Source organism: Salmo salar, unplaced genomic scaffold (genome assembly GCF_905237065.1).
Source record: "Salmo salar unplaced genomic scaffold, Ssal_v3.1, whole genome shotgun sequence".
In the NCBI taxonomy this organism is placed as follows: Eukaryota; Metazoa; Chordata; class Actinopteri; order Salmoniformes; family Salmonidae; genus Salmo; species Salmo salar.
Genome location: NW_025548935.1, coordinates 35307 through 62500, shown reverse-complemented (window position 1 = coordinate 62500; position 27194 = coordinate 35307). Strand labels below are relative to the sequence as shown.

Genomic DNA, 27194 nt, shown 5'->3' with positions numbered 1-27194 from the left:
CTGAAAATAGCTGTGCAGCAACGCTCCCCATCCAACCTGACAGAGCTTGAGAGGATCTGCAGAGAAGAATGGGAGAAACTCCCCAAATACAGGTGTGCCGAGCTTGTAGTGTCATACCCAAGAAGACTCGAGGCTGTAATCGCTGCCAAAGCTGCTTCAACAAAGTACTGAGTAAAAGGTCTGAATACTTATGTAAATGTTATGTAAATGTTTTTAATTTTTAATACATTTGCCTAAAAATTCTAAAAACCTGTTTTTGCTTTGTCATTATGGGGTATTGTGTCTAGATTGATGAGGAGGGGAAAAAACAATTTAATACATTTTAGAATTAAGGCTGTAACGTAACAAAATGCTTGTAAGCAAGCATTTCACAGGTAAGGTCTACTACACCTGTTGTATTCAGCATTTCACAGGTAAGGTCTACTACACCTGTTGTATTCAGCATTTCACTGTGAGGTCTACTACACCTGTTGTATTCAGCATTTCACTGTGAGGTCTACTACACCTGTTGTATTCAGCATTTCACTGTGAGGTCTACACCTGTTGTATTCAGCATTTCACTGTGAGGTCTACTACACCTGTTGTATTCAGCATTTCACTGTGAGGTCTACTACACCTGTTGTATTCAGCATTTCACTGTGAGGTCTACTACACCTGTTGTATTCAGCATTTCACTGTGAGGTCTACTACACCTGTTGTATTCAGCATTTCACTGTGAGGTCTACTACACCTGTTGTATTCAGCATTTCACTGTGAGGTCTACTACACCTGTTGTATTCAGCATTTCACTGTGAGGTCTACTACACCTGTTGTATTCAGCATTTCACTGTGAGGTCTACTACACCTGTTGTATTCAGCATTTCACTGTGAGGTCTACTACACCTGTTGTATTCAGCATTTCACTGTGAGGTCTACTACACCTGTTGTATTCAGCATTTCACTGTGAGGTCTACTACACCTGTTGTATTCAGCATTTCACTGTAAGGTCTACTACACCTGTTGTATTCAGCATTTCACTGTGAGGTCTACTACACCTGTTGTATTCAGCATTTCACTGTGAGGTCTACTACACCTGTTGTATTCAAGGCATGTGACAAATACAATTTGATTTTAGTACATTACATTACATTACATTATATTACATTATATACCGCAGTTGTCCAGTGTCTAAAAATTATGAAAATGTATGTTGTCAGACTGCGCCATCTCCTGGTGACAAGTACGGCATAATATCAATAATATCAATAGTATAGCCACGACCACAGAACAAGTCAGACAGATATTTCACCGGATGTGTAAATATGAAGCATCCGGTTGGCGTTTCCACTCACTACCAAATATGGTGATGAGAGGAAGCGCAGTGACCGGAAGTGTGCTTCCTAACGGAAATCTCTGCCCACTGTGATTAATCTGTTCCCATTGGAAACGACAGGCTCTGGTTTATCTTGGGTTAGTTCATTAAAATCTTTAAATTATAGATTTTTTTTTTGAGACGTTGCCCATTTTAAAGTGATTGTCATTTACCACACGTCGATTTATCTTTTTCCATCCCCATTCACAGCCGTAAACCAAACCTTTTGAAATGGTAATACGGTCCCTTTAAAAAAACTGTCGTAAAAAAAAAAAACTGTCACCGCACATGCGCAGAGAGACTGGAGGTGGGGGGAGGCAACGGCGACTGACAAAAACAACAAGAAGAACCGTTGGAACCAAGAGGAAGAGCGAGATGTCTCCATGAATACAGGCTAACTTTATTCTTACCCAGTTATTATTATTATTATCATCCACAACCTACCCGACTGCTGCTTTCTCACAAGGCTTGATTAGATGTTGCCGGGCCCATGAACTTGGCTAGTCAGAGCGGGGAGACCGGCTGTAGCCAGCTCCTCTTCGCCAATTTTAACCAGGACAACACGTAAGGAAGGCCGGGGTGGAAAGGGGGGGGGGACGGACCCCTAACCGTTACATGATACTCGTTTTTAACGTTTTTTTTTTTTTTTTTTGTAATCGGTGTAGTTCAGAGGTCCCAGCTAATCTGTATCTCGACGGAGAGAGGTGCTAGTTAGCTAACTGACAAGTTGTCTGATCACGTTGTCTACTGTAGTTAGCATCCATGTCGTTAGCCAGCTAAAAACGCTAACCAGCTAAAAACGCTAACCAGCTAGCCAGCTAAAAACGCTAACCAGCTAGCCAACTAAAAACGCTAACCAGCTAAAACGCTAGCCAGCTAAAACGCTAACCAGCTAGCCAGCTAAAACACTAACCAGCTAGCCAGCTAAAACGCTAACCAGCTAGCCAACTAAAACGCTAACCAGCTAGCCAGCTTAAAACGCTAACCAGCTAGCCAGCTAAAACGCTAACCAGCTAAAACGCTAACCAGCTAGCTAGCTAAAAACGCTAACCAGCTAATACGCTAACCAGCTAGCCAGCTAAAACGCTAACCAGCTAGCCAGCTAAAACGCTAACCAGCTAGCCAACTAAAACGCTAACCAGCTAGCCAGCTAAAACGCTAACCAGCTAGCCAGCTAAAACGCTAATCAGCTAGCCAGCTAAAACGCTAATCAGCTAGCCAGCTAAAACGCTAACCAGCTAGCCAGCTAAAGTGACTGGATAAGCAAGAAGCGTAAACTAATTGTCTAACAGAAAAAGGCCCAGGGGATCATTCCTTTAATATGACAGTGTATTGATACCTGAACCAATATCTGGTGGAAAAGGCGAGATCTCCTCTCTGTCCAGAAAGCTACGATTCCCTCTGGACCCTCATTTATAAACTGAACTTGACTTGATAGTGTGCTTATTCTCCCGGTAACTTTAGACCATGCCTATCAAATCAAATGTATTTATATAGCCATTTTTGATACATCAGCTGATATCTCAAAGTGCTGTTACAGAAATGTACATAATGCTGTATCACATCCGGGTCGTGATTGGGAGTCCCACAGGGCTGTGCACAAATTCCCGGTTTGACCAGGGTAGGCCGTCAATGGAAATACTATTTTGTTGTTAACTTCTATGGGCTACCTAGCGTCCCACCTGCGGGACGCAGCCAGTGAAATATCACGGCGGGAAATATAAAATGTCATAATTCAATTTTCTCAAACATACAACTATTTTACACCATTTTAAAGATACACTTCTCCTTGATCTAACCACATTGTCCGATTTCAAAAAGGCTTTACAGCGAAAACAAAACATTAGATTATGTTAGGAGAGTACATACAGTGGGGGGGGGGGGAAAGTATTTGATCCCCCTGCTGATGTAACCGATGTGAAATGGCTAGTTAGTTTAGCGGTGGTGCGCGCTAATAGCGTTTCAATCGGGTGACGTCACTCGCTCTGAGACCTTGAAGTAGGGTTTCCCCTTGCGTAGCAAGGGGCCGCGGCTTTTTGTGGCGCGATGGGTAACGATGCTTCGTGGGGTGTCAGTTGTTGATGTGTGCAGAGGGTCCCTGGTTCGAGCCCGGGTTGGGGCGAAGAGAGGGACGGAACCTACACAGTTACACTGATTTTGTACGTTTGCCCACTGACAAAGAAAGGATCAGTCTATAATTTTAATGGGAGGTTTATTTGAACAGTGAGAGACAGAATAACAACAACAAAAATCCAGAAAAACACATGTCAGAAATGTTATAAATTGATTTGCATTTTAATGAGGGAAATAAGTATTTGACCCCCTCTCAATCAAAGATTTCTGGCTCCCAGGTGTCTTTTATACAGGTAACGAGCTGAGATTAGGAGCACACTCTTAAAGGGAGTGCTCCTAATCTCAGTTTGTTACCTGTATAAAAGACACCTGTCCACAGAAGCAATCAATCAATCAGATTCCAAACTCTCCACCATGGCCAAGACCAAAGAGCTCTCCAAGGATGTCAGGGACAAGATTGTAGACCTACACAAGGCTGGAATGGGCTACAAGACCATCGCCAAGCAGCTTGGTCAGAAGGTGAAAACATTTGGTGCGATTATTCGCAAATGGAAGAAACACAAAAGAACTGTCAATATCCCTCGGCCTGGGGCTCCATGCAAGATCTCACCTCGTGGAGTTGCAATGATCATGAGAACGGTGAGGAATCAGCCCAGAACTACACGGGAGGATCTTGTCAATAATCTCAAGGCAGCTAGGACCATAGTCACCCAGAAAACAATTGATAACACACTACGCCGTGAAGGACTGAAATCCTGCAGCGCCCGCAAGGTCCCCCTGCTCAATAATACATATACATGCCCGTCTGAAGTTTGCCAATGAACATCTGAATGATTCAGAGGACAACTGGTGAAAGTGTTGTGGTCAGATGAGACCAAAATGGAGCTCTTTGGCATCGACTCAACTCGCCGTGTTTGGAGGAGGAAGAATGCTGCCTATGACCCCAAGAACACCATCCCCACCGTCAAACATGGAGGTGGAAACATTATTGGGGGTGTTTTTCACCGCATCAAAGGGACGATGGACGGGGCCATGTACCGTCAAATCTTGGGTGAGAACCTCCTTCCCTCAGCCAGGGCATTGAAAATGGGTCGTGGATGGGTATTCCAGCATGACAATGACCCAAAACACACGGCCAAGGCAACAAAGGAGTGGCTCAAGAAGAAGCACATTAAGGTCCTGGAGTGGCCTAGCCAGTCTCCAGACCTTAATCCCATAGAAAATCTGTGGAGGGAGCTGAAGGTTCGAGTTGCCAAACGTCAGCCTCGAAACCTTAATGACTTGGAGAAGATCTGCAAAGAGGAGTGGGACAAAATCCCTCCTGAGGTGTGTGCAAACCTGGTGGCCAACTACAAGAAACATCTGACCTCTGTGATTGCCAACAAGGGTTTTGCCACCAAGTACTAAGTCATGTTTTGCAGAGGGGGTCAAATACTTATTTCCCTCATTAAAATGCAAATCATTTTATAACATTTTTGACATGCGTTTTTCTGGATTTTTGTTGTAGTTATTCTGTCTCTCACTGTTCAAATAAACCTACCATTAAAATTATAGACTGATCATTTCTTTGTCAGTGGGCAAACGTACAAAATCAGCAGGGGATCAAATACTTTTTCCCCCCACTGTAGACAAAAATAATCACACAGCCATTTTCCAAGCAAGGACATGTGTCAATAAAACCCAAAACCGCAGCTAAATGAATCACTAACCTTTGACGATCTTCATCAGATGACACTCCTAGGACATCATGTTACACAATACATGTATGTTTTGTTCAATAAAGTTCATATTTATATCCAAAAACAGTATTTTACATCGGCGCGTGATGTTCAGAAAATGTATTCACACCAAAACGACCGGTGAATGACCACATCAATTTACAACGTTGGTCTCGATGGTGTTTTGATGCGTTGATGGTGTTTTGATGCGTTGATCTCGATGGTGTTTTGATGCGTTGGTCTCGATGGTGTTTTGATGCGTTGGTCTCGATGGTGTTTTGATGCGTTGGTCTCGATGGTGTTTTGATGCGTTGATCTCGATGGTGTTTTGATGCGTTGATCTCGATGGTGTTTTGATGCGTTGATGGTGTTTTGATACGTTGGTCTCGATGGTGTTTTGATGCGTTGGTCTCGATGGCGTTTTGATGCGTTGGTCCCGATGGCGTTTTGATGCGTTGGTCTCGATGGTGTTTTGATGCGTTGGTCTCGATGGCGTTTTGATGCGTTGGTCCCGATGGCGTTTTGATGCGTTGGTCTCGATGGCGTTTTGATGCGTTGGTCTCGATGGCGTTTTGATGCGTTGGTCTCGATGGCGTTTTGATGCGTTGGTCCCGATGGCGTTTTGATGCGTTGGTCTCGATGGTGTTTTGATGCGTTGGTCTCGATGGCGTTTTGATGCGTTGGTCTCGATGGCGTTTTGATGCGTTGGTCTCGATGGCGTTTTGATGCGTTGATGGTGTTTTGATGCGTTGATCTCGATGGCGTTTTGATGCGTTGATGGTGTTTTGATGCGTTGATGGTGTTTTGATGCGTTGGTCTCGATGGTGTTTTGATGCGTTGATGGCGTTTTGATGCGTTGGTCTCGATGGTGTTTTGATGCGTTGATCTCGATGGTGTTTTGATGCGTTGATCTCGATGGTGTTTTGATGCGTTGATCTCGATGGTGTTTTGATGCGTTGATCTCGATGGCGTTTTGATGCGTTGATCTTGATGGTGTTTTGATGCGTTGGTCTCGATGGTGTTTTGATGCGTTGGTCTCGATGGTGTTTTGATGCGTTGGGCTCGATGGTGTTTTGATACGTTGGTCTCGATGGTGTTTTGATGCGTTGGTCTCGATGGTGTTTTGATGCGTTGATGGTGTTTTGATGCGTTGATCTCGATGGTGTTTTGATGCGTTGATGGTGTTTTGATGCGTTGATCTCGATGGTGTTTTGATGCGTTGATGGTGTTTTGATGCGTTGATCTCGATGGTGTTTTGATGCGTTGATCTCGATGGTGTTTTGATGCGTTGATGGTGTTTTGATGCGTTGGTCTCGATGGCGTTTTGATGCGTTGGTCTCGATGGTGTTTTGATGCGTTGATGGTGTTTTGATGCGTTGATCTCGATGGCGTTTTGATGCGTTGATGGTGTTTTGATGCGTTGATCTCGATGGCGTTTTGATACGTTGGTCTCGATGGTGTTTTGATGCGTTGATGGTGTTTTGATGCGTTGATCTCGATGGCGTTTTGATGCGTTGATGGTGTTTTGATGCGTTGATCTCGATGGTGTTTTGATGCGTTGATCTCGATGGTGTTTTGATGCGTTGATGGTGTTTTGATGCGTTGGTCTCGATGGCGTTTTGATGCGTTGGTCTCGATGGTGTTTTGATGCGTTGATGGTGTTTTGATGCGTTGATCTCGATGGCGTTTTGATACGTTGGTCTCGATGGTGTTTTGATGCGTTGATGGTGTTTTGATGCGTTGATCTCGATGGTGTTTTGATGCGTTGATCTCGATGGTGTTTTGATGCGTTGATGGTGTTTTGATGCGTTGATCTCGATGGTGTTTTGATGCGTTGGTCTCGATGGTGTTTTGATGCGTTGGTCTCGATGGTGTTTTGATGCGTTGGTCTCGATGGTGTTTTGATGCGTTGATCTCGATGGTGTTTTGATGCGTTGATCTCGATGGTGTTTTGATGCGTTGATGGTGTTTTGATACGTTGGTCTCGATGGTGTTTTGATGCGTTGGTCTCGATGGCGTTTTGATGCGTTGGTCTCGATGGCGTTTTGATGCGTTGGTCTCGATGGTGTTTTGATGCGTTGGTCTCGATGGCGTTTTGATCGTTGGTCTCGATGGCGTTTTGATGCGTTGGTCTCGATGGCGTTTTGATGCGTTGGTCTCGATGGCGTTTTGATGCGTTGGTCTCGATGGCGTTTTGATCGTTGGTCTCGATGGCGTTTTGATGCGTTGGTCTCGATGGTGTTTTGATGCGTTGGTCTCGATGGCGTTTTGATCGTTGGTCCGATGGCGTTTTGATGCGTTGGTCTCGATGGCGTTTTGATGCGTTGATGGTGTTTTGATGCGTTGATCTCGATGGCGTTTTGATGCGTTGATGGTGTTTTGATGCGTTGATGGTGTTTTGATGCGTTGGTCTCGATGGTGTTTTGATGCGTTGATGGCGTTTTTGATGCGTTGGTCTCGATGGTGTTTTGATGCGTTGGTCTCGATGGTGTTTTGATGCGTTGATCTCGATGGTGTTTTGATGCGTTGATCTCGATGGTGTTTTGATGCGTTGATCTCGATGGCGTTTTGATGCGTTGATCTTGATGGTGTTTTGATGCGTTGGTCTCGATGGTGTTTTGATGCGTTGGTCTCGATGGTGTTTTGATGCGTTGGGCTCGATGGTGTTTTGATACGTTGGTCTCGATGGTGTTTTGATGCGTTGGTCTCGATGGTGTTTTGATGCGTTGATGGTGTTTTGATGCGTTGATCTCGATGGTGTTTTGATGCGTTGATGGTGTTTTGATGCGTTGATCTCGATGGTGTTTTGATGCGTTGATGGTGTTTTGATGCGTTGATCTCGATGGTGTTTTGATGCGTTGATCTCGATGGTGTTTTGATGCGTTGATGGTGTTTTGATGCGTTGGTCTCGATGGCGTTTTGATGCGTTGGTCTCGATGGTGTTTTGATGCGTTGATGGTGTTTTGATGCGTTGATCTCGATGGCGTTTTGATGCGTTGATGGTGTTTTGATGCGTTGATCTCGATGGCGTTTTGATACGTTGGTCTCGATGGTGTTTTGATGCGTTGATGGTGTTTTGATGCGTTGATCTCGATGGCGTTTTGATGCGTTGATGGTGTTTTGATGCGTTGATCTCGATGGTGTTTTGATGCGTTGATCTCGATGGTGTTTTGATGCGTTGATGGTGTTTTGATGCGTTGGTCTCGATGGCGTTTTGATGCGTTGGTCTCGATGGTGTTTTGATGCGTTGATGGTGTTTTGATGCGTTGATCTCGATGGCGTTTTGATACGTTGGTCTCGATGGTGTTTTGATGCGTTGATGGTGTTTTGATGCGTTGATCTCGATGGCGTTTTGATGCGTTGATGGTGTTTTGATGCGTTGGTCTCGATGGTGTTTTGATGCGTTGGTCTCGATGGCGTTTTGATGCGTTGGTCTCGATGGCGTTTTGATGCGTTGGTCTCGATGGTGTTTCGTGTTGGGTGATTTTTACCCGTCCCTGGTGGAGTCTGGAAGTGGAGTTGCTCTGGTCTTTCTGGGTAGTGAGACTGTCACAGTGTCTCTGTCTCTGTCCCCTCGGTTAGACCAGTGTCTCCAGCCTGTCTCTGTCCCCTCGGTTAGACCAGTGTCTCCAGCCTGTCCCTGTCCCCTCGGTTAGACCAGTGTCTCCAGCCTGTCTCTGTCTCTGTCCCCTCGGTTAGACCAGTGTCTCCAGCCTGTCTCTGTCCCCTCGGTTAGACCAGTGTCTCCAGCCTGTCTCTGTCCCCTCGGTTAGACCAGTGTCTCCAGCCTGTCTCTGTCCCCTCGGTTAGACCAGTGTCTCTGTCTCTGTCCCCTCGGTTAGACCAGTGTCTCCAGCCTGTCTCTGTCTCTGTCCCCTCGGTTAGACCAGTGTCTCCAGCCTGTCTCTGTCCCCTCGGTTAGACCAGCGTCTCCAGCCTGTCTCTGTCCCCTCGGTTAGACCAGTGTCTCCAGCCTGTCTCTGTCTCTGTCCCCTCGGTTAGACCAGTGTCTCCAGCCTGTCTCTGTCTCTGTCCCCTCGGTTAGACCAGTGTCTCCAGCCTGTCTCTGTCCCCTCGGTTAGACCAGTGTCTCCAGCCTGTCTCTGTCTCTGTCCCCTCGGTTAGACCAGTGTCTCCAGCCTGTCTCTGTCTCTGTCCCCTCGGTTAGACCAGTGTCTCCAGCCTGTCTCTGTCCCCTCGGTTAGACCAGTGTCTCCAGCCTGTCCCTGTCCCCTCGGTTAGACCAGTGTCTCCAGCCTGTCTCTGTCTCTGTCCCCTCGGTTAGACCAGTGTCTCCAGCCTGTCTCTGTCCCCTCGGTTAGACCAGTGTCTCCAGCCTGTCTCTGTCCCCTCGGTTAGACCAGTGTCTCCAGCCTGTCTCTGTCCCCTCGGTTAGACCAGTGTCTCCAGCCTGTCTCTGTCTCTGTCCCCTCGGTTAGACCAGTGTCTCCAGCCTGTCTCTGTCTCTGTCCCCTCGGTTAGACCAGTGTCTCCAGCCTGTCCCTGTCCCCTCGGTTAGACCAGTGTCTCCAGCCTGTCCCTGTCCCCTCGGTTAGACCAGTGTCTCCAGCCTGTCCCTGTCCCCTCGGTTAGACCAGTGTCTCCAGCCTGTCTCTGTCCCCTCGGTTAGACCAGTGTCTCCAGCCTGTCTCTGTCTCTGTCCCCTCGGTTAGACCAGTGTCTCCAGCCTGTCTCTGTCTCTGTCCCCTCGGTTAGACCAGTGTCTCCAGCCTGTCTCTGTCTCTGTCCCCTCGGTTAGACCAGTGTCTCCAGCCTGTCTCTGTCCCCTCGGTTAGACCAGTGTCTCCAGCCTGTCTCTGTCCCCTCGGTTAGACCAGTGTCTCCAGCCTGTCTCTGTCCCCTCGGTTAGACCAGTGTCTCCAGCCTGTCTCTGTCTCTGTCCCCTCGGTTAGACCAGTGTCTCCAGCCTGTCTCTGTCCCCTCGGTTAGACCAGTGTCTCCAGCCTGTCTCTGTCTCTGTCCCCTCGGTTAGACCAGTGTCTCCAGCCTGTCTCTGTCCCCTCGGTTAGACCAGTGTCTCCAGCCTGTCTCTGTCCCCTCGGTTAGACCAGTGTCTCCAGCCTGTCTCTGTCCCCTCGGTTAGACCAGTGTCTCCAGCCTGTCTCTGTCCCCTCGGTTAGACCAGTGTCTCCAGCCTGTCTCTGTCCCCTCGGTTAGACCAGTGTCTCCAGCCTGTCTCTGTCCCCTCGGTTAGACCAGTGTCTCCAGCCTGTCTCTGTCCCCTCGGTTAGACCAGTGTCTCCAGCCTGTCTCTGTCCCCTCGGTTAGACCAGTGTCTCCAGCCTGTCTCTGTCCCCTCGGTTAGACCAGTGTCTCCAGCCTGTCTCTGTCCCCTCCGTTAGACCAGTGTCTCCAGCCTGTCTCTGTCTCTGTCCCCTCGGTTAGACCAGTGTCTCCAGCCTGTCTCTGTCCCCTCGGTTAGACCAGTGTCTCCAGCCTGTCTCTGTCCCCTCGGTTAGACCAGTGTCTCCAGCCTGTCTCTGTCCCCTCGGTTAGACCAGTGTCTCCAGCCTGTCTCTGTCCCTGTCCCCTCGGTGAGACCAGTGTCTCCAGCCTGTCTCTGTCTCTGTCCCCTCGGTTAGACCAGTGTCTCCAGCCTGTCCCTGTCCCCTCGGTTAGACCAGTGTCTCCAGCCTGTCTCTGTCTCTGTCCCCTCGGTTAGACCAGTGTCTCCAGCCTGTCTCTGTCTCTGTCCCCTCGGTTAGACCAGTGTCTCCAGCCTGTCTCTGTCCCCTCGGTTAGACCAGTGTCTCCAGCCTGTCTCTGTCCCCTCGGTTAGACCAGTGTCTCCAGCCTGTCTCTGTCCCCTCGGTTAGACCAGTGTCTCCAGCCTGTCTCTGTCCCCTCGGTTAGACCAGTGTCTCCAGCCTGTCTCTGTCCCCTCGGTTAGACCAGTGTCTCCAGCCTGTCTCTGTCTCTGTCCCCTCGGTTAGACCAGTGTCTCCAACCTGTCTCTGTCTCTGTCCCCTCGGTTAGACCAGTGTCTCCAGCCTGTCCCTGTCCCCTCGGTTAGACCAGTGTCTCCAGCCTGTCTCTGTCCCCTCGGTTAGACCAGTGTCTCCAGTCTGTCTCTGTCTCTGTCCCCTCGGTTAGACCAGTGTCTCCAGCCTGTCTCTGTCCCCTCGGTTAGACCAGTGTCTCCAGCCTGTCTCTGTCCCCTCGGTTAGACCAGTGTCTCCAGCCTGTCTCTGTCCCCTCGGTTAGACCAGTGTCTCCAGCCTGTCTCTGTCCCCTCGGTTAGACCAGTGTCTCCAGCCTGTCTCTGTCTCTGTCCCCTCGGTTAGACCAGTGTCTCCAGCCTGTCTCTGTCCCCTCGGTTAGACCAGTGTCTCCAGCCTGTCTCTGTCCCCTCGGTTAGACCAGTGTCTCCAGCCTGTCTCTGTCTCTGTCCCCTCGGTTAGACCAGTGTCTCCAGCCTGTCTCTGTCCCTCCCTCGGTTAGACCAGTGTCTCCAGCCTGTCTCTGTCCCTCCTCGGTTAGACCAGTGTCTCCAGCCTGTCTCTGTCCCTGTCCCTCGGTTAGACCAGTGTCTCCAGCCTGTCTCTGTCCCCTCGGTTAGACCAGTGTCTCCAGCCTGTCTCTGTCCCCTCGGTTAGACCAGTGTCTCCAGCCTGTCTCTGTCCTCCCCTCGGTTAGACCAGTGTCTCCAGCCTGTCTCTGTCTCCCCTCGGTTAGACCAGTGTCTCCAGCCTGTCTCTGTCCCCTCGGTTAGACCAGTGTCTCCAGCCTGTCTCTGTCCCCTCGGTTAGACCAGTGTCTCCAGCCTGTCTCTGTCTCTGTCCCCTCGGTTAGACCAGTGTCTCCAGCCTGTCTCTGTCCCCTCGGTTAGACCAGTGTCTCCAGCCTGTCTCTGTCTCTGTCCCCTCGGTTAGACCAGTGTCTCCAGCCTGTCTCTGTCCCCTCGGTTAGACCAGTGTCTCCAGCCTGTCTCTGTCTCTGTCCCCTCGGTTAGACCAGTGTCTCCAGCCTGTCTCTGTCCCCTCGGTTAGACCAGTGTCTCCAGCCTGTCTCTGTCCCCTCGGTTAGACCAGTGTCTCCAGCCTGTCTCTGTCCCCTCGGTTAGACCAGTGTCTCCAGCCTGTCTCTGTCCCCTCGGTTAGACCAGTGTCTCCAGCCTGTCTCTGTCCCCTCGGTTAGACCAGTGTCTCCAGCCTGTCTCTGTCCCCTCGGTTAGACCAGTGTCTCCAGCCTGTCTCTGTCCCCTCGGTTAGACCAGTGTCTCCAGCCTGTCTCTGTCCCCTCGGTTAGACCAGTGTCTCCAGCCTGTCTCTGTCCCCTCGGTTAGACCAGTGTCTCCAGCCTGTCTCTGTCCCCTCGGTTAGACCAGTGTCTCCAGCCTGTCTCTGTCCCCTCGGTTAGACCAGTGTCTCCAGCCTGTCTCTGTCCCCTCGGTTAGACCAGTGTCTCCAGCCTGTCTCTGTCTTCTCCCCTCGGTTAGACCAGTGTCTCCAGCCTGTCTCTGTCCCCTCGGTTAGACCAGTGTCTCCAGCCTGTCTCTGTCCCCTCGGTTAGACCAGTGTCTCCAGCCTGTCTCTGTCTCTGTCCCCTCGGTTAGACCAGTGTCTCCAGCCTGTCTCTGTCCCCTCGGTTAGACCAGTGTCTCCAGCCTGTCTCTGTCCCCTCGGTTAGACCAGTGTCTCCAGCCTGTCTCTGTCCCCTCGGTTAGACCAGTGTCTCCAGCCTGTCTCTGTCTCTGTCCCTCGGTTAGACCAGTGTCTCCAGCCTGTCTCTGTCCCCTCGGTTAGACCAGTGTCTCCAGCCTGTCTCTGTCCCCTCGGTTAGACCAGTGTCTCCAGTCTGTCTCTGTCCCCTCGGTTAGACCAGTGTCTCCAGCCTGTCTCTGTCTCTGTCCCCTCGGTTAGACCAGTGTCTCCAGCCTGTCTCTGTCTCTGTCCCCTCGGTTAGACCAGTGTCTCTGTCTCTGTCCCCTCGGTTAGACCAGTGTCTCCAGCCTGTCTCTGTCCCCTCGGTTAGACCAGTGTCTCTGTCTCTGTCCCCTCGGTTAGACCAGTGTCTCCAGCCTGTCTCTGTCCCCTCGGTTAGACCAGTGTCTCCAGCCTGTCTCTGTCTCTGTCCCCTCGGTTAGACCAGTGTCTCCAGCCTGTCTCTGTCCCCTCGGTTAGACCAGTGTCTCCAGCCTGTCTCTGTCTCTGTCCCCTCGGTTAGACCAGTGTCTCCAGCCTGTCTCTGTCTCTGTCTCCTCGGTTAGACCAGTGTCTCCAGCCTGTCTCTGTCCCCTCGGTTAGACCAGTGTCTCCAGCCTGTCTCTGTCCCTCGGTTAGACCAGTGTCTCCAGCCTGTCTCTGTCCCCTCGGTTAGACCAGTGTCTCCAGCCTGTCTCTGTCCCCTCGGTTAGACCAGTGTCTCCAGCCTGTCTCTGTCCCCTCGGTTAGACCAGTGTCTCCAGCCTGTCTCTGTCCCCTCGGTTAGACCAGTGTCTCCAGCCTGTCTCTGTCCCCTCGGTTAGACCAGTGTCTCCAGTCTGTCTCTGTCTCTGTCCCCTCGGTTAGACCAGTGTCTCCAGCCTGTCTCTGTCCCCTCGGTTAGACCAGTGTCTCCAGCCTGTCTCTGTCCCCTCGGTTAGACCAGTGTCTCCAGCCTGTCTCTGTCCCCTCGGTTAGACCAGTGTCTCCAGCCTGTCTCTGTCCCCTCGGTTAGACCAGTGTCTCCAGCCTGTCTCTGTCCCCTCGGTTAGACCAGTGTCTCCAGCCTGTCTCTGTCTCTGTCCCCTCGGTTAGACCAGTGTCTCCAGCCTGTCTCTGTCCCTGTCCCCTCGGTTAGACCAGTGTCTCCAGCCTGTCTCTGTCCCCTCGGTTAGACCAGTGTCTCCAGCCTGTCCCTGTCTCTGTCCCCTCGGTTAGACCAGTGTCTCCAGGCTGTCTCTGTCCCCTCGGTTAGACCAGTGTCTCCAGCCTGTCTCTGTCTCTGTCCCCTCGGTTAGACCAGTGTCTCCAGCCTGTCTCTGTCCCCTCGGTTAGACCAGTGTCTCCAGCCTGTCTCTGTCCCCTCGGTTAGACCAGTGTCTCCAGCCTGTCTCTGTCCCTCGGTTAGACCAGTGTCTCCAGCCTGTCTCTGTCCCCTCGGTTAGACCAGTGTCTCCAGCCTGTCTCTGTCCCTGTCCCCTCGGTTAGACCAGTGTCTCCAGCCTGTCTCTGTCTCTGTTCCCTCGGTTAGACCAGTGTCTCCAGCCTGTCCCTGTCCCCTCGGTTAGACCAGTGTCTCCAGCCTGTCTCTGTCCCCTCGGTTAGACCAGTGTCTCCAGCCTGTCTCTGTCCCCTCGGTTAGACCAGTGTCTCCAGCCTGTCTCTGTCCCCTCGGTTAGACCAGTGTCTCCAGCCTGTCTCTGTCTCTGTCCCCTCGGTTAGACCAGTGTCTCCAGCCTGTCTCTGTCCCCTCGGTTAGACCAGTGTCTCCAGCCTGTCTCTGTCTCTGTCCCCTCGGTTAGACCAGTGTCTCCAGCCTGTCTCTGTCCCCTCGGTTAGACCAGTGTCTCCAGCCTGTCTCTGTCTCTGTCCCCTCGGTTAGACCAGTGTCTCCAGCCTGTCTCTGTCTCCTCGGTTAGACCAGTGTCTCCAGCCTGTCTCTGTCCCCTCGGTTAGACCAGTGTCTCCAGTCTGTCTCTGTCTCTGTCCCCTCGGTTAGACCAGTGTCTCCAGCCTGTCTCTGTCTCTGTCCCCTCGGTTAGACCAGTGTCTCCAGCCTGTCTCTGTCCCCTCGGTTAGACCAGTGTCTCCAGCCTGTCTCTGTCTCTGTCCCCTCGGTTAGACCAGTGTCTCCAGCCTGTCTCTGTCCCCTCGGTTAGACCAGTGTCTCCAGCCTGTCTCTGTCCCCTCGGTTAGACCAGTGTCTCTGTCTCTGTCCCCTCGGTTAGACCAGTGTCTCCAGCCTGTCTCTGTCTCTGTCCCTCGGTTAGACCAGTGTCTCCAGCCTGTCTCTGTCTCTGTCCCCTCGGTTAGACCAGTGTCTCCAGCCTGTCTCTGTCCCCTCGGTTAGACCAGTGTCTCCAGCCTGTCTCTGTCTCTGTCCCCTCGGTTAGACCAGTGTCTCCAGCCTGTCTCTGTCTCTGTCCCCTCGGTTAGACCAGTGTCTCCAGCCTGTCTCTGTCCCCTCGGTTAGACCAGTGTCTCCAGCCTGTCTCTGTCCCCTCGGTTAGACCAGTGTCTCCAGCCTGTCCCTGTCTCTGTCCCCTCGGTTAGACCAGTGTCTCCAGGCTGTCTCTGTCCCCTCGGTTAGACCAGTGTCTCCAGCCTGTCCCTGTCCCTGTCCCCTCGGTTAGACCAGTGTCTCCAGCCTGTCTCTGTCCCTGTCCCCTCGGTTAGACCAGTGTCTCCAGCCTGTCTCTGTCCCCTCGGTTAGACCAGTGTCTCCAGCCTGTCTCTGTCCCCTCGGTTAGACCAGTGTCTCCAGCCTGTCTCTGTCCCCTCGGTTAGACCAGTGTCTCCAGCCTGTCTCTGTCCCCTCGGTTAGACCAGTGTCTCCAGCCTGTCTCTGTCCCCTCGGTTAGACCAGTGTCTCCAGTCTGTCTCTGTCCCCTCGGTTAGACCAGTGTCTCCAGCCTGTCTCTGTCTCTGTCTCTGTCCCCTCGGTTAGACCAGTGTCTCCAGCCTGTCTCTGTCCCCTCGGTTAGACCAGTGTCTCCAGCCTGTCTCTGTCCCCTCGGTTAGACCAGTGTCTCCAGCCTGTCTCTGTCCCCTCGGTTAGACCAGTGTCTCCAGCCTGTCTCTGTCCCCTCGGTTAGACCAGTGTCTCCAGCCTGTCTCTGTCCCCTCGGTTAGACCAGTGTCTCCAGCCTGTCTCTGTCCCCTCGGTTAGACCAGTGTCTCCAGCCTGTCTCTGTCCCCTCGGGTTAGACCAGTGTCTCCAGCCTGTCTCTGTCCCCTCTTTAGACCAGTGTCTCCAGCCTGTCTCTGTCCCCTCGGTTAGACCAGTGTCTCCAGCCTGTCTCTGTCCCCTCGGTTAGACCAGTGTCTCCAGCCTGTCTCTGTCCCCTCGGTTAGACCAGTGTCTCCAGCCTGTCTCTGTCCCCTCGGTTAGACCAGTGTCTCCAGCCTGTCTCTGTCCCCTCGGTTAGACCAGTGTCTCCAGCCTGTCTCTGTCCCCTCGGTTAGACCAGTGTCTCCAGCCTGTCCCTGTCCCCTCGGTTAGACCAGTGTCTCCAGCCTGTCTCTGTCCCCTCGGTTAGACCAGTGTCTCCAGCCTGTCTCTGTCCCCTCGGTTAGACCAGTGTCTCCAGCCTGTCCCTGTCCCCTCGGTTAGACCAGTGTCTCCAGCCTGTCTCTGTCTCTGTCCCTCGGTTAGACCAGTGTCTCCAGCCTGTCTCTGTCTCTGTCCCCTCGGTTAGACCAGTGTCTCCAGCCTGTCTCTGTCCCCTCGGTTAGACCAGTGTCTCCAGCCTGTCTCTGTCCCCTCGGTTAGACCAGTGTCTCCAGCCTGTCTCTGTCCCCTCGGTTAGACCAGTGTCTCCAGCCTGTCTCTGTCCCCTCGGTTAGACCAGTGTCTCCAGCCTGTCTCTGTCCCTCGGTTAGACCAGTGTCTCCAGCCTGTCTCTGTCCCCTCGGTTAGACCAGTGTCTCCAGCCTGTCCCTGTCCCCTCGGTTAGACCAGTGTCTCCAGCCTGTCCCTGTCCCCTCGGTTAGACCAGTGTCTCCAGCCTGTCTCTGTCCCCTCGGTTAGACCAGTGTCTCCAGCCTGTCTCTGTCCCCTCGGTTAGACCAGTGTCTCCAGCCTGTCTCTGTCCCCTCGGTTAGACCAGTGTCTCCAGCCTGTCTCTGTCTCTGTCCCCTCGGTTAGACCAGTGTCTCCAGCCTGTCTCTGTCTCTGTCCCCTCGGTTAGACCAGTGTCTCCAGCCTGTCTCTGTCCCTGTCCCCTCGGTTAGACCAGTGTCTCCAGCCTGTCTCTGTCTCTGTCCCTCGGTTAGACCAGTGTCTCCAGCCTGTCCCTGTCCCCTCGGTTAGACCAGTGTCTCCAGCCTGTCTCTGTCCCTCGGTTAGACCAGTGTCTCCAGCCTGTCTCTGTCCCCTCGGTTAGACCAGTGTCTCCAGCCTGTCTCTGTCCCTGTCCCCTCGGTTAGACCAGTGTCTCCAGCCTGTCTCTGTCCCTGTCCCCTCGGTTAGACCAGTGTCTCCAGCCTGTCTCTGTCCCCTCGGTTAGACCAGTGTCTCCAGCCTGTCTCTGTCTCTGTCCCCTCGGTTAGACCAGTGTCTCCAGCCTGTCTCTGTCCCCTCGGTTAGACCAGTGTCTCCAGCCTGTCTCTGTCTCTGTCCCTCGGTTAGACCAGTGTCTCCAGCCTGTCTCTGTCCCTGTCCCCTCGGTTAGACCAGTGTCTCCAGCCTGTCTCTGTCTCCTGTCCCTCGGTTAGACCAGTGTCTCCAGCCTGTCTCTGTCCCCTCGGTTAGACCAGTGTCTCCAGCCTGTCCCTGTCCCCTCGGTTAGACCAGTGTCTCCAGCCTGTCTCTGTCCCCTCGGTTAGACCAGTGTCTCCAGCCTGTCTCTGTCCCCTCGGTTAGACCAGTGTCTCCAGCCTGTCTCTGTCCCTTTCCCCTCGGTTAGACCAGTGTCTCCAGCCTGTCTCTGTCCCTCCCCTCGGTTAGACCAGTGTCTCCAGCCTGTCTCTGTCCCCTCGGTTAGACCAGTGTCTCCAGCCTGTCTCTGTCTCTGTCCCCTCGGTTAGACCAGTGTCTCCAGCCTGTCTCTGTCCCCTCGGTTAGACCAGTGTCTCCAGCCTGTCTCTGTCTCTGTCCCCTCGGTTAGACCAGTGTCTCCAGCCTGTCTCTGTCTCTGTCCCCTCGGTTAGACCAGTGTCTCCAGCCTGTCTCTGTCCCCTCGGTTAGACCAGTGTCTCCAGCCTGTCTCTGTCCCCTCGGTTAGACCAGTGTCTCCAGCCTGTCTCTGTCCCCTCGGTTAGACCAGTGTCTCCAGCCTGTCTCTGTCTCTGTCCCCTCGGTTAGACCAGTGTCTCCAGCCTGTCTCTGTCTCTGTCCCCTCGGTTAGACCAGTGTCTCCAGCCTGTCTCTGTCCCCTCGGTTAGACCAGTGTCTCCAGCCTGTCTCTGTCCCCTCGGTTAGACCAGTGTCTCCAGCCTGTCTCTGTCCCCTCGGTTAGACCAGTGTCTCCAGCCTGTCTCTGCTGTCCCCTCGGTTAGACCAGTGTCTCCAGCCTGTCTCTGTCCCCTCGGTTAGACCAGTGTCTCCAGCCTGTCTCTGTCCCCTCGGTTAGACCAGTGTCTCCAGCCTGTCTCTGTCCCCTCGGTTAGACCAGTGTCTCCAGCCTGTCTCTGTCTCCCCCTCGGTTAGACCAGTGTCTCCAGCCTGTCTCTGTCTCTGTCCCCTCGGTTAGACCAGTGTCTCCAGCCTGTCTCTTCTCTGTCCCCTCGGTTAGACCAGTGTCTCCAGCCTGTCCCTGTCCCTCGGTTAGACCAGTGTCTCCAGCCTGTCCCTGTCCCCTCGGTTAGACCAGTGTCTCCAGCCTGTCTCTGTCCCCTCGGTTAGACCAGTGTCTCCAGCCTGTCTCTGTCCCCTCGGTTAGACCAGTGTCTCCAGCCTGTCTCTGTCTCTGTCCCCTCGGTTAGACCAGTGTCTCCAGCCTGTCTCTGTCTCTGTCCCCTCGGTTAGACCAGTGTCTCCAGCCTGTCTCTGTCCTCCTCGGTTAGACCAGTGTCTCCAGCCTGTCTCTGTCTCTGTCCCCTCGGTTAGACCAGTGTCTCCAGCCTGTCTCTGTCCCCTCGGTTAGACCAGTGTCTCCAGCCTGTCTCTGTCCCCTCGGTTAGACCAGTGTCTCCAGCCTGTCTCTGTCTCTGTCCCCTCGGTTAGACCAGTGTCTCCAGCCTGTCTCTGTCCCCTCGGTTAGACCAGTGTCTCCAGCCTGTCTCTGTCTCTGTCCCCTCGGTTAGACCAGTGTCTCCAGCCTGTCTCTGTCCCCTCGGTTAGACCAGTGTCTCCAGCCTGTCTCTGTCCCCTCGGTTAGACCAGTGTCTCCAGCCTGTCTCTGTCCCCTCGGTTAGACCAGTGTCTCCAGCCTGTCTCTGTCCCCTCGGTTAGACCAGTGTCTCCAGCCTGTCTCTGTCCCCTCGGTTAGACCAGTGTCTCCAGCCTGTCTCTGTCCCCTCGGTTAGACCAGTGTCTCCAGCCTGTCTCTGTCCCCTCCGTTAGACCAGTGTCTCCAGCCTGTCTCTGTCTCTGTCCCCTCGGTTAGACCAGTGTCTCCAGCCTCTCTCTGTCCCCTCGGTTAGACCAGTGTCTCCAGCCTGTCTCTGTCCCTCGGTTAGACCAGTGTCTCCAGCCTGTCTCTGTCCCCTCGGTTAGACCAGTGTCTCCAGCCTGTCTCTGTCCCTGTCCCCTCGGTTAGACCAGTGTCTCCAGCCTGTCTCTGTCTCTGTCCCTCGGTTAGACCAGTGTCTCCAGCCTGTCCCTGTCCCCTCGGTTAGACCAGTGTCTCCAGCCTGTCTCTGTCTCTGTCCCCTCGGTTAGACCAGTGTCTCCAGCCTGTCTCTGTCTCTGTCCCCTCGGTTAGACCAGTGTCTCCAGCCTGTCTCTGTCCCTCGGTTAGACCAGTGTCTCCAGCCTGTCTCTGTCCCCTCGGTTAGACCAGTGTCTCCAGCCTGTCTCTGTCCCTCGGTTAGACCAGTGTCTCCAGCCTGTCTCTGTCCCCTCGGTTAGACCAGTGTCTCCAGCCTGTCTCTGTCCCCTCGGTTAGACCAGTGTCTCCAACCTGTCTCTGTCTCTGTCCCCTCGGTTAGACCAGTGTCTCCAGCCTGTCTCTGTCCCCTCGGTTAGACCAGTGTCTCCAGCCTGTCTCTGTCCCCTCGGTTAGACCAGTGTCTCCAGCCTGTCTCTGTCTCTGTCCCCTCGGTTAGACCAGTGTCTCCAGCCTGTCTCTGTCCCCTCGGTTAGACCAGTGTCTCCAGCCTGTCTCTGTCCCCTCGGTTAGACCAGTGTCTCCAGCCTGTCTCTGTCCCCTCGGTTAGACCAGTGTCTCCAGCCTGTCTCTGTCTCTGTCCCTCGGTTAGACCAGTGTCTCCAGCCTGTCTCTGTCCCCTCGGTTAGACCAGTGTCTCCAGCCTGTCTCTGTCTCTGTCCCCTCGGTTAGACCAGTGTCTCCAGCCTGTCTCTGTCCCCTCGGGTTAGACCAGTGTCTCCAGCCTGTCTCTGTCCCCTCGGTTAGACCAGTGTCTCCAGCCTGTCTCTGTCTCTGTCCCCTCGGTTAGACCAGTGTCTCCAGCCTGTCTCTGTCCCCTCGGTTAGACCAGTGTCTCCAGCCTGTCTCTGTCCCCTCGGTTAGACCAGTGTCTCCAGCCTGTCTCTGTCTCTGTCCCCTCGGTTAGACCAGTGTCTCCAGCCTGTCTCTGTCCCCTCGGTTAGACCAGTGTCTCCAGCCTGTCTCTGTCTCTGTCCCCTCGGTTAGACCAGTGTCTCCAGCCTGTCTCTGTCCCCTCGGTTAGACCAGTGTCTCCAGCCTGTCTCTGTCCCTCGGTTAGGACCAGTGTCTCCAGCCTGTCTCTGTCCCCTCGGTTAGACCAGTGTCTCCAGCCTGTCTCTGTCCCCTCGGTTAGACCAGTGTCTCCAGCCTGTCTCTGTCTCTGTCCCCTCGGTTAGACCAGTGTCTCCAGCCTGTCTCTGTCTCTGTCCCCTCGGTTAGACCAGTGTCTCCAGCCTGTCTTTGTCCCCTCGGTTAGACCAGTGTCTCCAGCCTGTCTCTGTCTCTGTCCCCTCGGTTAGACCAGTGTCTCCAGCCTGTCTCTGTCCCCTCGGTTAGACCAGTGTCTCCAGCCTGTCTCTCTCTCTGTCCCCTCGGTTAGACCAGTGTCTCCAGCCTGTCTCTGTCTCTGTCCCCTCGGTTAGACCAGTGTCTCCAGCCTGTCTCTGTCCCCTCGGTTAGACCAGTGTCTCCAGCCTGTCTCTGTCCCCTCGGTTAGACCAGTGTCTCCAGCCTGTCTCTGTCCCCTCGGTTAGACCAGTGTCTCCAGCCTGTCTCTGTCCCCTCGGTTAGACCAGTGTCTCCAGCCTGTCTCTGTCTCTGTCCCCTCGGTTAGACCAGTGTCTCCAGCCTGTCTCTGTCCCCTCGGTTAGACCAGTGTCTCCAGCCTGTCTCTGTCCCCTCGGTTAGACCAGTGTCTCCAGCCTGTCTCTGTCCCCTCGGTTAGACCAGTGTCTCCAGCCTGTCTCTGTCTCTGTCCCTCGGTTAGACCAGTGTCTCCAGCCTGTCTCTGTCTCTGTCCCCTCGGTTAGACCAGTGTCTCCAGCCTGTCTCTGTCCCTCGGTTAGACCAGTGTCTCCAGCCTGTCTCTGTCTCTGTCCCCTCGGTTAGACCAGTGTCTCCAGCCTGTCTCTGTCCCCTCGGTTAGACCAGTGTCTCCAGCCTGTCTCTGTCCCCTCGGTTAGACCAGTGTCTCCAGCCTGTCTCTGTCTCTGTCCCCTCGGTTAGACCAGTGTCTCCAGCCTGTCTCTGTCCCCTCGGTTAGACCAGTGTCTCCAGCCTGTCTCTGTCCCCTCGGTTAGACCAGTGTCTCCAGCCTGTCTCTGTCCCCTCGGTTAGACCAGTGTCTCCAGCCTGTCTCTGTCCCCTCGGTTAGACCAGTGTCTCCAGCCTGTCTCTGTCCCCTCGGTTAGACCAGTGTCTCCAGCCTGTCTCTGTCCCCTCGGTTAGACCAGTGTCTCCAGCCTGTCTCTGTCCCTCGGTTAGACCAGTGTCTCCAGCCTGTCTCTGTCTCTGTCCCCTCGGTTAGACCAGTGTCTCCAGCCTGTCTCTGTCTCTTTCCTCGGTTAGACCAGTGTCTCTGTCTCTGTCCCCTCGGTTAGACCAGTGTCTCTGTCTCTGTCCCCTCGGTTAGACCAGTGTCTCCAGCCTGTCTCTGTCCCCTCGGTTAGACCAGTGTCTCTGTCTCTGTCCCCTCGGTTAGACCAGTGTCTCCAGCCTGTCTCTGTCCCCTCGGTTAGACCAGTGTCTCCAGCCTGTCTCTGTCTCTGTCCCCTCGGTTAGACCAGTGTCTCCAGCCTGTCTCTGTCCCCTCGGTTAGACCAGTGTCTCCAGCCTGTCTCTGTCTCTGTCCCCTCGGTTAGACCAGTGTCTCCAGCCTGTCTCTGTCTCTGCCCTCGGTTAGACCAGTGTCTCCAGCCTGTCTCTGTCCCTCGGTTAGACCAGTGTCTCCAGCCTGTCTCTGTCCCCTCGGTTAGACCAGTGTCTCCAGCCTGTCTCTGTCCCTCGGTTAGACCAGTGTCTCCAGCCTGTCTCTGTCCCCTCGGTTAGACCAGTGTCTCCAGCCTGTCTCTGTCCCCTCGGTTAGACCAGTGTCTCCAGCCTGTCTCTGTCTCTGTCCCCTCGGTTAGACCAGTGTCTCCAGCCTGTCTCTGTCCCTGTCCCTCGGTTAGACCAGTGTCTCCAGCCTGTCTCTGTCCCCTCGGTTAGACCAGTGTCTCCAGCCTGTCCCTGTCTCTGTCCCTCGGTTAGACCAGTGTCTCCAGGCTGTCTCTGTCCCCTCGGTTAGACCAGTGTCTCCAGCCTGTCTCTGTCTCTGTCCCTCGGTTAGACCAGTGTCTCCAGCCTGTCTCTGTCCCCTCGGTTAGACCAGTGTCTCCAGCCTGTCTCTGTCCCCTCGGTTAGACCAGTGTCTCCAGCCTGTCTCTGTCCCCTCGGTTAGACCAGTGTCTCCAGCCTGTCTCTGTCCCTGTCCCTCGGTTAGACCAGTGTCTCCAGCCTGTCTCTGTCTCTGTCCCCTCGGTTAGACCAGTGTCTCCAGCCTGTCTCTGTCTCTGTCCCCTCGGTTAGACCAGTGTCTCCAGCCTGTCTCTGTCCCTGTCCCCTCGGTTAGACCAGTGTCTCCAGCCTGTCTCTGTCCCCTCGGGTTAGACCAGTGTCTCCAGCCTGTCCCTGTCTCTGTCCCCTCGGTTAGACCAGTGTCTCCAGGCTGTCTCTGTCCCCTCGGTTAGACCAGTGTCTCCAGCCTGTCTCTGTCTCTGTCCCCTCGGTTAGACCAGTGTCTCCAGCCTGTCTCTGTCCCCTCGGTTAGACCAGTGTCTCCAGCCTGTCTCTGTCCCCTCCGGTTAGACCAGTGTCTCCAGCCTGTCTCTGTCCCCTCGGTTAGACCAGTGTCTCCAGCCTGTCTCTGTCCCTGTCCCCTCGGTTAGACCAGTGTCTCCAGCCTGTCTCTGTCTCTGTCCCTCGGTTAGACCAGTGTCTCCAGCCTGTCCCTGTCCCCTCGGTTAGACCAGTGTCTCCAGCCTGTCTCTGTCCCCTCGGTTAGACCAGTGTCTCCAGCCTGTCTCTGTCCCCTCGGTTAGACCAGTGTCTCCAGCCTGTCTCTTTCCCCTCGGTTAGACCAGTGTCTCCAGCCTGTCTCTGTCTCTGTCCCCTCGGTTAGACCAGTGTCTCCAGCCTGTCTCTGTCCCCTCGGTTAGACCAGTGTCTCCAGCCTGTCTCTGTCTCTGTCCCCTCGGTTAGACCAGTGTCTCCAGCCTGTCTCTGTCTCCTCGGTTAGACCAGTGTCTCCAGCCTGTCTCTGTCCCCTCGGTTAGACCAGTGTCTCCAGTCTGTCTCTGTCTCTGTCCCCTCGGTTAGACCAGTGTCTCCAGCCTGTCTCTGTCTCTGTCCCTCGGTTAGACCAGTGTCTCCAGCCTGTCTCTGTCCCCTCGGTTAGACCAGTGTCTCCAGCCTGTCTCTGTCCCCTCGGTTAGACCAGTGTCTCCAGCCTGTCTCTGTCCCCTCGGTTAGACCAGTGTCTCCAGTCTGTCTCTGTCTCTGTCCCCTCGGTTAGACCAGTGTCTCCAGCCTGTCTCTGTCTCTGTCCCCTCGGTTAGACCAGTGTCTCCAGCCTGTCTCTGTCCCCTCGGTTAGACCAGTGTCTCCAGCCTGTCTCTGTCCCCTCGGTTAGACCAGTGTCTCCAGCCTGTCTCTGTCCCCTCGGTTAGACCAGTGTCTCCAGTCTGTCTCTGTCTCTGTCCCTCGGTTAGACCAGTGTCTCCAGCCTGTCTCTGTCCCCTCGGTTAGACCAGTGTCTCCAGCCTGTCTCTGTCCCCTCGGTTAGACCAGTGTCTCCAGCCTGTCTCTGTCCCCTCGGTTAGACCAGTGTCTCCAGCCTGTCTCTGTCCCCTCGGTTAGACCAGTGTCTCCAGCCTGTCTCTGTCCCCTCGGTTAGACCAGTGTCTCCAGCCTGTCTCTGTCTCTGTCCCCTCGGTTAGACCAGTGTCTCCAGCCTGTCTCTGTCTCTGTCCCCTCGGTTAGACCAGTGTCTCCAGCCTGTCTCTGTCCCTGTCCCCTCGGTTAGACCAGTGTCTCCAGCCTGTCTCTGTCCCCTCGGTTAGACCAGTGTCTCCAGCCTGTCCCTGTCTCTGTCCCCTCGGTTAGACCAGTGTCTCCAGGCTGTCTCTGTCCCCTCGGTTAGACCAGTGTCTCCAGCCTGTCTCTGTCTCTGTCCCCTCGGTTAGACCAGTGTCTCCAGCCTGTCTCTGTCCCCTCGGTTAGACCAGTGTCTCCAGCCTGTCTCTGTCCCCTCGGTTAGACCAGTGTCTCCAGCCTGTCTCTGTCCCCTCGGTTAGACCAGTGTCTCCAGCCTGTCTCTGTCCCTGTCCCCTCGGTTAGACCAGTGTCTCCAGCCTGTCTCTGTCTCTGTCCCCTCGGTTAGACCAGTGTCTCCAGCCTGTCCCTGTCCCCTCGGTTAGACCAGTGTCTCCAGCCTGTCTCTGTCCCCTCGGTTAGACCAGTGTCTCCAGCCTGTCTCTGTCCCCTCGGTTAGACCAGTGTCTCGAGCCTGTCTCTGTCCCCTCGGTTAGACCAGTGTCTCCAGCCTGTCTCTGTCTCTGTCCCTCGGTTAGACCAGTGTCTCCAGCCTGTCTCTGTCCCTCGGTTAGACCAGTGTCTCCAGCCTGTCTCTGTCTCTGTCCCCTCGGTTAGACCAGTGTCTCCAGCCTGTCTCTGTCTCCTCGGTTAGACCAGTGTCTCCAGCCTGTCTCTGTCCCCTCGGTTAGACCAGTGTCTCCAGTCTGTCTCTGTCCCCTCGGTTAGACCAGTGTCTCCAGCCTGTCTCTGTCTCTGTCCCCTCGGTTAGACCAGTGTCTCCAGCCTGTCTCTGTCCCCTCGGTTAGACCAGTGTCTCCAGCCTGTCTCTGTCTCTGTCCCCTCGGTTAGACCAGTGTCTCCAGCCTGTCTCTGTCCCCTCGGTTAGACCAGTGTCTCCAGCCTGTCTCTGTCCCCTCGGTTAGACCAGTGTCTCTGTCTCTGTCCCCTCGGTTAGACCAGTGTCTCCAGCCTGTCTCTGTCCCTCGGTTAGACCAGTGTCTCCAGCCTGTCTCTGTCTCTTTCCCTCGGTTAGACCAGTGTCTCCAGCCTGTCTCTGTCCCCTCGGTTAGACCAGTGTCTCCAGCCTGTCTCTGTCTCTGTCCCCTCGGTTAGACCAGTGTCTCCAGCCTGTCTCTGTCTCTGTCCCCTCGGTTAGACCAGTGTCTCCAGCCTGTCTCTGTCCCCTCGGTTAGACCAGTGTCTCCAGCCTGTCTCTGTCCCCTCGGTTAGACCAGTGTCTCCAGCCTGTCCCTGTCTCTGTCCCCTCGGTTAGACCAGTGTCTCCAGGCTGTCTCTGTCCCCTCGGTTAGACCAGTGTCTCCAGCCTGTCCCTGTCCCTGTCCCCTCGGTTAGACCAGTGTCTCCAGCCTGTCTCTGTCCCTGTCCCCTCGGTTAGACCAGTGTCTCCAGCCTGTCTCTGTCCCCTCGGTTAGGCCAGTGTCTCCAGCCTGTCTCTGTCCCCTCGGTTAGACCAGTGTCTCCAGCCTGTCTCTGTCCCCTCGGTTAGACCAGTGTCTCCAGCCTGTCTCTGTCCCCTCGGTTAGACCAGTGTCTCCAGCCTGTCTCTGTCCCCTCGGTTAGACCAGTGTCTCCAGTCTGTCTCTGTCCCCTCGGTTAGACCAGTGTCTCCAGCCTGTCTCTGTCTCTGTCCCCTCGGTTAGACCAGTGTCTCCAGCCTGTCTCTGTCCCCTCGGTTAGACCAGTGTCTCCAGCCTGTCTCTGTCCCCTCGGTTAGACCAGTGTCTCCAGCCTGTCTCTGTCCCCTCGGTTAGACCAGTGTCTCCAGCCTGTCTCTGTCCCCTCGGTTAGACCAGTGTCTCCAGCCTGTCTCTGTCCCCTCGGTTAGACCAGTGTCTCCAGCCTGTCTCTGTCCCCTCGGTTAGACCAGTGTCTCCAGCCTGTCTCTGTCCCCTCGGTTAGACCAGTGTCTCCAGCCTGTCTCTGTCCCCTCGGTTAGACCAGTGTCTCCAGCCTGTCTCTGTCTCTGTCCCTCGGTTAGACCAGTGTCTCCAGCCTGTCTCTGTCCCCTCGGTTAGACCAGTGTCTCCAGCCTGTCTCTGTCCCCTCGGTTAGACCAGTGTCTCCAGCCTGTCTCTGTCCCTGTCCCCTCGGTTAGACCAGTGTCTCCAGCCTGTCTCTGTCCCCTCGGTTAGACCAGTGTCTCCAGCCTGTCTCTGTCCCCTCGGTTAGACCAGTGTCTCCAGCCTGTCCCTGTCCCCTCGGTTAGACCAGTGTCTCCAGCCTGTCTCTGTCCCCTCGGTTAGACCAGTGTCTCCAGCCTGTCCCTGTCCCCTCGGTTAGACCAGTGTCTCCAGCCTGTCTCTGTCTCTGTCCCTCGGTTAGACCAGTGTCTCCAGCCTGTCTCTGTCCCCTCGGTTAGACCAGTGTCTCCAGCCTGTCTCTGTCTCTGTCCCCTCGGTTAGACCAGTGTCTCCAGCCTGTCTCTGTCCCCTCGGTTAGACCAGTGTCTCCAGCCTGTCTCTGTCCCCTCGGTTAGACCAGTGTCTCCAGCCTGTCTCTGTCCCCTCGGTTAGACCAGTGTCTCCAGCCTGTCTCTGTCCCCTCGGTTAGACCAGTGTCTCCAGCCTGTCTCTGTCCCCTCGGTTAGACCAGTGTCTCCAGCCTGTCCCTGTCCCCTCGGTTAGACCAGTGTCTCCAGCCTGTCCCTGTCCCCTCGGTTAGACCAGTGTCTCCAGCCTGTCCCTGTCCCCTCGGTTAGACCAGTGTCTCCAGCCTGTCTCTGTCCCCTCGGTTAGACCAGTGT

At 54.4% G+C, this 27194-nt stretch overlaps 1 protein-coding gene across 1 annotated transcript in view; it reads left to right on the top strand.

Moving 5' to 3' along the window:
* Nucleotides 1–1658: 1658 nt before the first annotated feature.
* The window catches only part of LOC123734146 (WD repeat domain phosphoinositide-interacting protein 2), a 58459-nt gene continuing 32923 nt past the window's right edge, over nucleotides 1659–27194 (top strand). Inside the window, exon 1 of the mRNA XM_045712895.1 lies at nucleotides 1659–1915. Within this exon, the coding sequence (XP_045568851.1) occupies nucleotides 1842–1915 (74 nt within the window). The 5' untranslated portion in view covers nucleotides 1659–1841. The remainder of the gene's footprint in view (nucleotides 1916–27194) is intronic.